This window comes from Hylobates moloch, unplaced genomic scaffold (assembly GCF_009828535.3).
Source record: "Hylobates moloch isolate HMO894 unplaced genomic scaffold, HMol_V3 SCAFFOLD_644, whole genome shotgun sequence".
NCBI lineage: Eukaryota > Metazoa > Chordata > Mammalia > Primates > Hylobatidae > Hylobates > Hylobates moloch.
In genome coordinates this window covers 7,684-20,190 of record NW_026652919.1, presented here as the reverse complement: position 1 = coordinate 20,190, position 12,507 = coordinate 7,684, and the positions used below count along the sequence as shown (strand labels likewise).

Here is a 12,507-nt window from a genome sequence, read left to right as displayed (position 1 = left end):
AAGTTATAACGGGCCATGCAGGAGCTTGTAGGAAAGTTCCTAGTAATTGGTGAAACCTCAACAGTAAGCAGAAAAATTGTCTTCCTCCTTTCTTGCCTGCCACAAGGATGTGAGGAAGCAGAACCACAGATAATAAAGAGAAGCCCTGGGGACAGCGAGATGTTGGTGAGGAGGGAGATCATTGAGCTGATGAGGAAGCCCCGCCCTCCCTGCACCTGCTCCTGACCCGGCCTCCTGCTCTGTGGGCCCCGCGCGCCCCCTGCTGGTCCTGAGCAGCACCTGCGCCCGCGCCCTCCGCCTCCCTGCAGGAAGGTTTGTGTCTGGGCTCACACCCACCTCCCCTCACTGTGTGTCTCGCACAGTAATACACGGCCGTGTCCGCGTCGGTCACAGAGCTCAGCTTCAGGGAGAACTGGTTCTTGGACGTGTCTACTGACATGGTGACCCGACTCTTGAGGGACGGGTTGTAGTTGGTGCTCCCACTACTATAGATGTACCCAATCCACTCCAGCCCCTTCCCTGGGGGCTGGCGGATCCAGCTCCAGTAGTAACCACTGCTGATGGAGTAACCAGAGACAGCGCAGGTGAGGGACAGGGTCTCCGAAGGCTTCACCAGTCCTGGGCCCGACTCCTGCAGCTGCACCTGGGACAGGACCCCTGTGAACAGAGAGAACAACAGTGAGCCCTGGGATCTGAGGCACCTCCCATATCTCCATGTCTGGATCCCTGAGACACTCACATCTGGGAGCTGCCACCAGGAGGAGGAAGAACCACAGGTGTTTCATGTTCTTGTGCAGGAGGTCCAGGACTCTCAGAAAGCATTTCCCATGTGAGCTGGACCCTGAATTTAAGGAAATGTGTGGTGGTTTCCTGTGGGTGCCTAAGTGAGATTTGCATGTGGGTGGTGCCTCTGTATGGAGAGGTGAAAAGGGATGAGGGAGGCCCCAGTCTTTTGGGCTCACCCTGCGAGGAGGATACTCGCTGTGCCCTCTGAGAACTCAGTTCTCTACCTGTGGCCTCCCCTTATCAAGCCCATAGTCCCCTTCTTCCAGGTAGGGAAATGTGCTGAAGGTGCTGGTCTGGGAGATCAGTGTGATCTTGGATCAAGGACAGATTTTGGAATAGGTTTAATGCTGTTCTACCCTTAAAGATTTATATAAAACAAACCACACACCCAGGTCATCTAAATTGTCATTTACCCCTTCAGACACATTGAAACAGCAGCGGAGTGTAATAATCACAGTAAATTCAGACCCTGGATCCATGCAATGTTTATTGTACTTCAGAACATCCATCATGGTTAGAAGGGCACTCCCTGTCCCACGAAGTGGGTTATTTTTAAGTAGCCCCTGAGAGCTGCTCTTCTGAGACCTTTTGAAATGTGGGTTTCTGCCTGAGATCTCAGGAGAAGGTAGTGGAATCTCTCTCTGTCCTTCTCAGTGTGGGATCCTGAAGATGTGGCCTAATCTCTAAACACTTCTGCGTGAAAAGATGTAGATTGCAGATAGCAGTGTCAATTTCAAACAAAAGCACTACAGTACATCAGCACTGGAAGATTGCCTCATCACCAAGATTAATGCAATTACCTTTCCTGGGAACAAGAGAGGACCTCTGTGACCCCTCCCCTCTGAGAGCACAAGGGACTCTGGTTCTTCCCTGACAGGTCACACCTGTGAAACACGGCTGGACAATGACACTTAAGCCCCGAGTCCTTACACACATATTTACCAGTGCAGATCCATCTGTCTCTGAAACGCTTTCTCCTCCATTCAATTGCACGAACATACCCTAGGATGTGCGGTATTGCACCTCGGGCCTTTGACATTACTTTGGTTAATTGTGTAATAAATAATGTATCTCCATGGATGTGGGTAACAGGAGAGTCAGCAGAAGTTGGGAGTGTTGTGAAATCAAGATAAACCTGGGCTCTCTTCTTAGGACCTGAACAAGTGGGCTGACCTTCTGTGAGACAACAGGGGGAACCAGGCGAGCCAGGTGAGCTCCTTACATACCAGGTGGTCTCTGGGCCTTTCGTTTGGACAGATCCAGAAAGATCTTCCTCACCCTCAGGAGAATTATGAACATTGAAGGAAATTGAGATAAATTTTTATTTACAGAGATTAATTCATAGGCTCATAGACATCTACCTGCATGAGTACAATGTTGCTAGGATATGCTCATACACAGAACAGAAATAATGATATTTGTGGAAATAAACCAAAGAACTTCTGAATTTGTAGGTATTGCTTGCCACACATGTATCACATCACTAGATAATGTTATGATGCTAGAGGTAAAACCTTCTCAACATTGTCACAGAGACAAAAATGCAAAAATGTAAAAATTCAATTGAGATTCCCTTGAAAATCACCAGTAATGAACAAGCTGAAAGAAATCAACCATTATGGAAAGAGTGGTCATTAAGTGAAATAGCAAATTCCATGCTGAGGTGAGAAGGAAGATCCATCTGACCACTCATTTTCACCTCTGCGAAGACTTCAGAGCACAGACTAACAGCAGAGAGTGAACTTAGGGCAAACAGGGGCCAGATGTTTGAGGAGGATGCAGAGTGAGCCGGAGTCATTGTGAGACATTCAGAAAAGCAGAGTGTTCCAGGGTGTACTGAGTCCTCCTGAGTTGAGAGGTGCTGAGTATACACAAGTTTCACTACCGTCATTGCATTTTATTCTTCAGACTCTCTTGGATGACCAGATTTGAACACGTGGAGTGTTGATGGAACTCAGCATAACTAGGAACTTTTCAGTGAAGATGTAGGTAACAATGTGGGTGTAATTAAATTCGGTTTATGAAAATATTATTATCCGAAATGTCAAAGTCAGTATCTATTAATTTATCTTTATTTTGTATTTTACAGACAAGACTTGTTCTGTTGCCCAGGCTGGAGTGCAGACTCACCTATTAATTTTACAGCATAAAAATGACCAGCCCAATTTATGTAGTCCTGTTATCTCTGTCAAGGATTTAGGTCCATGTGGCCTGCGACATAGCTCTAGTCACAGAGGGAGGAGCGGTGGTTTGTTGAGTTGATGCTGCTTCTTCAGAGGGGAATTTAAACAATCAACTCCTCACCTCACCCAGTCTATTTTTATAACTGTGCATGATGCTTGGGAATGCAGTTGCCATTTCTTACATAATGGGAGTTGACTGTGCCGTGAAGGCAACAGGAAGATGTGTAAATTTAAAGCCTGGTTACATAACCTGCTGAATTTTAAAAGCCTGGAGCCAATCACATTCTGGCATCCTGTTTAATTAGTTCTGAATTTATCTTTCGTTGGTTACTTCAAGTTCCCATAATTCACTTTCTGCTACAATAGTCACATGCAATAATCTTGATATAGTAAAATAAAAAATAACTAATTTGAAAATGAACCCGACTTCCAGGAGAGGTGAATATTTCTTTGGGGTGAATGGTGGGAAGTGTGGAGACATGGTTGAACACTGAGGTTGTGCTCAGAATTGTTTTATTTTAATTAGGGGAACTTCTATATATCCCTTAAATTTATAAGAAAATCCCAATGAGAACCTTGAAGTAATGTAATTAGTTGATAGAACACACAACGACAACGATGCTGAAGGTTATTGAGCAGGAATTGCTGTCATAACCTTAGCCTTGCTTTACAGCACATATTTCTACCTGGTATGAAATTAGCCCAGGTGTGCTGATGAGAGCTTGTCAGTTAACCAAAGACCAGGAAACGGGTACACGTGTTTCTGGAGCAGGGCATGGCTTTGGGATGCTTTGCTAACAAAGTGGCTTCTCACGTCTTCGGGAAAACCCATCAAAATGGTCAAGTTAAGGATCTCTTAGGAGCACCCGTCTATCCCACATTCCTGGCTAATATTAAAGTGGAACTCAATGCAAACTTAGATAAAATGGAAGTTTAGAGACATGCTGCACCACTGCCTCAGCTCGTCACAGCTGCCTCCTCCCTCAGGTTTTCCGAAACTCTAGGGATGTGGGTTTCCACACGGTGTACCTCACACAGTAATAAACGGCTGCATCCTCAGTCTTTAGGCAGCTAGTCTGCAGATCCGCCGTGCTGACAGAGGTGTCCATGGAGAAGACAAACCGTGTGTGAAGCTATGGGCATACGTTGGGTTCACCAGGGTAGGATGATCCATCCCATCCACTCAAGCCCCTGTCCTGGGGTCTGTCGTATCCAATTCATACCATAGGTGATGATAGTTTAACCAGATGCCTTGCAGGAGACCTTCACCTCAGGCCCCGACTGCACCAGCTGCACTCGGGAGTGGGCACCTGTGGAGAGGAGACAGCAGTGGGTAAAGTCTCACATGACTGGCCTGGTTTCTCCCTCAGCCCTGAGACTGGGGAATCCCTTACCTGTTGCTGCTGCCACCAAGAAGAGGATCCTCCAGGTCCAGTCCATGGTGAGGAGCTGTGGTCCAGGGGATTCTCCCAAGGAGGGGTGTGGTTGTTGGGTGATGCTCTCACAGCACAGAGATATCTGTATTAACCTTAGTGATTTGCATATTCATGAAGGATGTTATTGAATAGCCCAATTCCTGAGCCAGGATGAGATAGAGCAAATACATGACACATGGACGACACAATTGTAGAAGCTGAAGGTTCAAGCCGTAATCCTGTTAGAGGTGATGCGACCCCTACACATCCCTGAACTCTGTGTTGACAGAGCTTCCCCCACTGGAGAACAAGCTCCCCCAGGACACGCACCTCACTTTGAACCCACATTCGAATGTCCCAGGGACAACTTGAGCCATTTCTACACCTTAATATGTGAATGTGTTATTTTGGGAATGAGTATATTTCTCCAAAAATTGCACTTACTTAAAAGAAAGGATCTCTTCTTGACCTCCAGCTGCTTACTATTAAGATAATAGCAGAGTTTGAAATCCCCATTGTAAAACTGGTTCTCATTACAACATCCAATTTGATAAATGCTCACAATTGAATAGGATATTTATACAAACATCAACAGTCCTTGTGAAATACTTATTTTAGATATTTTCAAAGGAAGTCCCAGGCCCCGAGAGGAACCTCTCCCCAGCCTCCTGTGCACCTGCTCTGGGGCGGGAGACTGTGCTGGGTTTCTCCTGAGCGCCCCCTGCAGCCCAGCCCCTACCCTGCAGGAGGGTTTCTGTCTGAACTTAACAGAGTATATTCCTACCAGTGTCTCTAGCCCAGTATAAAGTGGCTGTGCTCAGAATTCTCCTTTAGTGACACCACATGCTCCTCACATCATCTTCTGGAATAGTGAATTGCCCTTAGGAAACCCAGAGAACTCTGCAGGGAGACCCGAAGAAAAGATCTCATGCATCACCGGGGAGCCCCTTCCTGGAGCTCCAGAGGCACTGAATCATCGGACATACGGTGAACCCAAACACTCTTCAGGGGTTTGGGGAGACTCTTATTTCCTTTAGGGTCAGGCAGTTGATTATTGCACCTGAGACTACCTGCAGGTGCAGGTGCATGTGGCTAGAAGCCCACTCCAACTCTAGTATTCAAATCACACACACACACACACACACACACACACACACACACACACACACACCACACACACACACACACACACACACACACACACACACACACACACACACAGTGGCTAATTTTTACATTAATTGGCCCCATGTTTTTCCTTTTTTTCTGGCATCTATGTCATGGAAAGCACCCCCTACACTGACACTAAGGCTGAGTATGTGTCTACTTTCTGCAAATAGAAGTAAAATAAACAATATACAAGTGGACACCTGGGAAGTGCCTGCACATTGAATTCACCTGGTCTCACTCTGGAACCCTGCAGATGCCCTTTGAAAAGTAAATCTGAGGCCAATGAGGGTGAAATCATTTCACTGGTGCTAAAGTTGCTGGTGTCAGTGGCTTCAAATTGCTCTATTTGCTTTAACATTTTTCTCCTATTTTCCTCCTCAGATAGAGTCTGTGCGTTGCCACACTCTCATATTTAATCCATATTGACTAAACTGGTGAGATGTAATGTGTGGAACATGGAAGGATTACACGTTCTTACAGTTGAATTTTAATGCTGTGGTGATCTTCTTTCTCTGGGCTGTGCCCTATACAGGAAGTCTCGGGGTGTGAAGCTGATTTTTGCTCTTATCTGGATGGAACATCATAGGAAAATTTTCTTAAATGTGCTCCATTGGCTAATTTTACCCATTTTCATGATAAAGTTAGGCTGCTGGCAGGGGCTTGTAATGGGGATGGATTACCTTTCCCCACATACATAAGGGTGTAAAAGTGCCCTTTCCCTGGGTTGTCTGTCTGAAGAAGGTCTGAGTGATTTTATCAGAGATTTGGTCTCCTGGTAATACAGCCATGAAGGGATCTGTGTGGATTCTCACCCTGAAGGACCTGGAGATTCCTGGAAGAAAGGGCGATAAGAGTAAGGGGCGTGGAGCTCCCAGGATCTCTCACCCTCATGCTAGTCCAGAAATGCCCTTTACATATATTTAGTTCAGATTTTCATATAACAAACCACACAGCCAGGCTCATTTAAATTATCCATACTCAGTCTATATAGGATCAGCAGCTGAGTATAATAATCACATTGAACTCAGACAAAACTGGGCCCTATCCAATGTTTACTGCAGCTCAGAGCAGCTTTTCTGACTCACTTATCTTGGAGATTATTTCTTCTCTGAAAGAACTGTAAGGGTTGCTGTGGAGCCTCCGTGGGGTTGGATTTTTTTGCATCAGCCTGTCATGCAGGGTATTCTGAATGATGTAGACCTTTACACTTAGATGGTAATTATTCCTAGCGTTGCAGAAATGGCTGGCAGTCCTCAATTCTGTTAATTCCTTCGGTTCACCTGAGTGTCTACAAGAATCTGATGAACCTCAGGACTCTCCTTCATAGATGACTGCAAAGATTGTCAATAGACTCAGTGCTATGGACAGAGGGAGCTAATGGAAGATTCTCAGTCCAACTGATATGTTGGGCAAGCAACTTAGGACACATCCAAGAATGAACCATTTTTCTCAATGCCAATCAATATTAAATTCAAGAGTCAAGGTTTTCAGTGAACTGGAGTGTAAAATTTTCATGATTCTGGACGATGGGATCTCAAACTCCATGGTATGCAGAAGAAATGAGCTCATCATGGTTAGACAGAAGCTTCTTTACCTAGGAAGTTAGTCTTTCAAACTAAAGCACCAGAGACATGGTTTCCTGAGATCTTGTGAAAATTCATCTACTGGAGAAAAAAATCAGAAAAACTGGTCTCAAATAATTGAAAGAAACCTTGTAAGAAAGTTTTAACAACACAGCCATGAAACTCCAAAAAACTCCAGTCAATTTTTTGGTTCCTGTCTTACAACTCAAGAAGCAATGAAGAAATCTACAAAATTGGAAGCCTTCTCCAACACAGACCATTTTCCCTAATTGAAAAATAGACCAGTATTTATAAAGAGACACTTTTTCACGGGACCTCCAACTTACACAGATTTCTGTAACCTGAAGAAGTTTCCCTATGAGAATCATCCTCTAGACATCTGTGTATGCAAAAATACATTGTGTATATTTGTGTATGATTAATCTGTACAAGCCTTTGGCATGTTACACATACTTCATGTAAACGTGATAACTTTATCACTTACTGTGCACTCACACTTCGCTGGTTTCAAAAGCATCGCCCTTGTGAGGTAGCAATAGGTGCCTTTGAGAATGTGCTGTTGCTTCAAGTGAACACATTCTAGATCCTCGTTTTACTTCATGGTCTCATATTGAATATCGACATATCTATGACTGAAAACCCAACATTTTTATCCAACTGAGTTTCCTTTTATGATATCATTCTGAACCCTGCTAACAGCCTCCATCATGCATGTTCAAATCTTTTGCTTTTAAGGGAATAAGGGATAAAATTAATCCTTGCTTTGGTGTGAGAAGCTTTCTTGACTTCTATCATATTTATTAGAAATTCTCATGGAGAGCCATAATCAAACATTATTTGTTTATGGATCATACCTCAAAACTGAAACTGTTTTTCATAAGGGCTATACCATTCTATATTTTCACAATTATGGAAAGCAATATAAAGGCTCCAAATGAATTAAAACTGGAAATATTATATGACCAGAAATTCTGCTTCTAGAAATATACCCAAAGCAGATTAAATTACCACCTTGTTAAGATAGCTGAATCCTATGTTTATTGAAACACTATTAATAATAGCCAATATATGGAAACAATCTGAGTGTCAGTAGATAGACAAATGGATAAAGACGATGTTGCATTTATACACCATGAAAAACTATTTAATCTTGTAAAAGAAGAAGATGCTGCCATTTGCCACAAGATGGATTCATTCCCATAACCACTAACAGGGCACACCATCCATTATAGTTCCTCCCTAGGGGATGGCAGATCCTTATTCAGTAGTAAACACTGGCAGTGATGGGAAGTAGACTTTTATGAACTATTGAATTTTTCAGCATACCATATCAAAGTCTTAAAATATTCTGCTGTGTCTGCATGTGATAAAGTGGAGTCTAATATTAGAAGTAAAACTGAAAGTGCAGGGGTCTTCTCGACACCAAGTCATAGTATGATCGTGTCTGTGTACTTGAGGGTGCGGACCGTAGGTCATGAATACTAGTTGGAGTGGTTTTGGCAAAAGATGTTCCAGGGTAAAACTTTCTTGAACTGGCCAGAGGCTGCACAGGTGAGGCAGAGGGTCAGTGAGGGCACTTCCAGTCTAGGGCTGACTCCTGTATCTGCTCCTAGGACAGGACGCTTAGAGATATAGAGTCTCAGTCCCTGTCCGTCACGTGCAGTCACAACCATCCCTATAGGTCATGTCTGACATCTGAAACACTCAACTTGAGAGCAGTCACTGGGCAAAGGAGAAGACATAACAATGTCGTCATCTTCATGAACACAACTCTGCGTTCCTCTCAGACCTTCGCCTTTTCTAAGGACAGAGTGATTAGCTTTTCCATTCCCAATGTTGACTCTATCTGAGGGCTTGAAGAAAAATCTTGATGTGGCACAGCTTTGCCTTTATAAGAGAGAGAGACTGAGGTCAGACTCCCCTGTATTTGAAAGTTTTATTGTTGTCTTTCTTTCTGGCTGAATTGAAGTACTGCCTTGCCAAAACCCACAACCATAAAGGGTAACGAAAGCTTCTTGATGCTGATATTTCAACTTTGGACATAAGAACTTCTATATCAATTGATTCATGCAAATCTCAGGAGAATAATCACAAAATAACTCTCTAATTCATGAGTATTACTCCAATACTAGGCTGTTCTTACTGCCAAAAATCTTCTGGAAACGTTGATGAAGAAATACATAGTAAATTCAATTTTAATATTAAAATTATCAAAACTTTCAGAAACCCCTGAACACCCTTTGCCAAAGGTAGTGACACTAGTGTGTATGACCTCTGGTTCACTCCTTCAGGGACACAGGCATAATTACCCTATGACTTATATCTGAAGGTCCATGGATGATTTATTTTACCTCCCATATTAGACCCTGCTATATTACATGCAGAACAACAAAATATTTTAAGAGATTGATATTTGCTGTATTAGTCTGTTTTCACACTGCTAATAAAGACATACGTGAGACTGGGTAATTTATAGAGGAAAAAGTTCAATGGACGTACAGTTACACGTGGCTTGGGAGGCCTCAACATCATGGTGGAAGGCAAGGAGGAGCAAGTTATATCTTACACGGAGATGGCAGCAGACAAAGAGAGGGCAGGGAAACTCCCGTTTTTTAAAACGATCAGATCTCATGAGAGTCATCCACTATCACAAGAACAGCACAAAGAAGAATTCCCTCCATGATTTAATCACCTCCCACTGGTTTCTCCCACAACACGTGGGAATTGTGGGAGATACAATTCAAGATGAGATTTGTGTAAAGACACAACCAAACCATATGATTCCACCACTGGCCCCTCTTAAATCTAATGTCCTTACATTTCAAAACCATTCATGACTTTCCAACAGCCCCCTGAAGTCTTAACTCATTTGACCCCCAACTCAAAAGTCCACAGCCCATGGTCTTTTCTGAGATGAGGCAAGTCCCTTCCATCTATGAGCCTGTAAAATAAAAAACAAGCCAGTTACTTCCTAGATACAATGGGGGTTCAGGCATTGTGTAAATACAGCCATTCCAAATGGGAGAAATTGGCCCAAACTCCAGGCCACATGCAAGTCTGAAATCCAGCTGGGCAGTCAAATCTTAACATTCTAAAATAATCTTCTTTGACTCCATGTCTCAAATCCAGGTTACCTGATGCAACAGGTGGGTTCCCATGGTCTTGGACAGTTCTGCCCTTGTGGCTTTGCAGGGCACAATCTCCCTCCTGGCTGCATTCATGGGCTGGCACTGAGTGTTTGTGGCTTTTTCCAGGCACACCGTGCGAGCTGTCAGTGGATTCTACCATTCTGGGTTCTGGAGGATGGTGGCTTTCTTCTTACAGCTCCACTAGGTGGTAACCAAGTAGAGACTCTGTGTGGGATTTCTGACCCTGCATTTCCCCTTCGCACTGGGACTAAAGGCACCTGCCACAACACCTGGCTAATTTTTGTATTTTTGGTAGAGACGGGGTTTTGCCATGTTGACAAGGCTGATCTTGAACTCTTAACCTCAAGTCATCTGCTTGCCTAAGCCTCCCAAAGTGCTGGGATTACAGGCCTGAGCTTCCGTGCCTGGCCAAGATTAATGTATCTGTGTAATTTAATGATGTATTTGAAAACTTGATGGTCATACACACATACATACACAACAGCCCAGCAAAGACACATACACGTGCCCATGCAAAAGTGAATGTATATCTAAAAACCAAAACAACGCACCTATTTGTTTCATATTATTCTAATTATTTAACTGAATTTAAATTGTGTTTACAGTTTGAGGTTGTAGTACAAAATAATGATTTTCTACATGTATGTCTGCCTGTACCAATATTAAAAAGACAAATATATTTAAATACATGTTTTGGTAAAAATGTGTGTAAATGCCATGCTTGTCAAATATGTCACTTAAATGTGCAATGGAATTTATTTTAAATATCATTCTGTTTTTAATAAATTGAATAACCAATAAGACAAACGTCACCTTTAAAATTGTATTACATTATTTGTTGAATTTACATTGTAGTTTTCAAACTAGGCAGGAAAAATTGTTTTATTTGAAAAGTTTTGAAAGAAAACTTTTTTGGCATGAATATTCAATACAAATTCTAGTCTTAATTGCCAGTATTCCTTTAAAATAGAGAAGACCCAGCAATATGAAACTGAACACAGCCCGTGATTTCCAGGACTCACTCTCAATGGCATCTTCCTAGAGGGTGGTCTGAGAGAGTCCAAGCACATGGGGGTTTGGGCTTCATCATCAAAGCACTAGTGAGCCCCAGGGCTGAGCATATACAGGGCAGCAGGAGCTGCAGAGCCCACTCTGTGGTACTTAGGGAAGGGAGGGAATGGGATGAGGGTGATGTGTGCAGGACCCTAGAAAAGGGTGAGGAGGGCAGAGAGTCTGCAGGTAGATGAGCATATTCTAAGGAGAACTGTTATCCTTCTAAACTTGGTTGGCTTCAGTGATTATGAAGAGAAGGGAACTGATTCACCAGACTTGGAGGACAGAAAGTAAAGGGACTTTCTTTATCCTGCATGAAGACTGAGAAAGAAAAAGACTTTCAAAGAAAAAGGGAAGATGAAGAAATAGTCTGAAAAACAGGACACCCGAAGCGAACCAAAGGGGAGAACAAGAGCGTTTAAAGAGGTGTTTAATTTCCAAAAACAGCAGATGAAAGAAAAAGAAACAAAACACCATGCATATGCTGAGTTAAAGTTAGAAAATATATACAATTGATTATTACAGCACAAAGACACAAAGCTCTACTTATTGAAACAGTTTGTATTTTTAAGAAAGGGTCTCATTCTGTCAACCAGGCTGGAGCGCAGTGGCACAATCACAGCTCACTGCAGCATCAACCTCCCAGGCTTAAGGGATCCTCCCACCTCAGACTTTCAAGTAGCTGGTACCAGAGGTAGCACCACACCTAGCTATTTTCTTTTTCTTTTTGTATAGAAAAGATCTAAATGTGTTGCCAGGCTGTTCTAAAACTCCTGAGCGCAAGTGATCTGCCTGCCCCAGCCTCCTAAAGTGCTGGGATTAGAGGTGTGATTTTAAAACTTTTACTATTTTCAAGATAGTATCATTTTACATAAATAAAATATATAAATAACCAATTTTAAAAATTGTCCTGAGGGAACATTGCTAGTATTACTCGGAAAATCTGCAGCATTAAAAGTTGAATTAAATCCCTGTTCTAACTTAATGTTTTGTAGGTAAAAGAAATCATGGATTCACAAAGAAGAAATGGTGAGAGATCCTGGGGAAGACTTTTGCTTGATCAGGTCAGGAATCACCAAGGTTTAAAAGGAAAGCACAGCCTCTCTGGCTTCTGATGTGGAGCTGCTTCCTAAGAGAACCCTCCTGTCCTGAGCACCCCGGTGGTCCT

The 12,507-nt window shown here is 43.0% G+C and overlaps 1 pseudogene and 1 gene segment (V, D, J or C); both read right to left on the bottom strand.

Annotated features, from left to right (window-relative positions):
- Positions 1 to 330: 330 nt before the first annotated feature.
- On the bottom strand, positions 331 to 835 carry LOC116464419 (immunoglobulin heavy variable 4-38-2-like; the record flags this gene model as incomplete). The annotated part of the segment is given in 2 exon segments: positions 331 to 657; positions 740 to 835. Coding segments are annotated over 2 exon segments (373 nt in total), but the record flags the coding sequence as incomplete, so codon positions are not given.
- Positions 836 to 3,952: 3,117 nt separating this feature from the next.
- On the bottom strand, positions 3,953 to 4,409 carry LOC116464418 (immunoglobulin heavy variable 7-4-1-like; annotated as a pseudogene).
- Between the last annotated feature and the right edge of the window lie 8,098 nt (positions 4,410 to 12,507).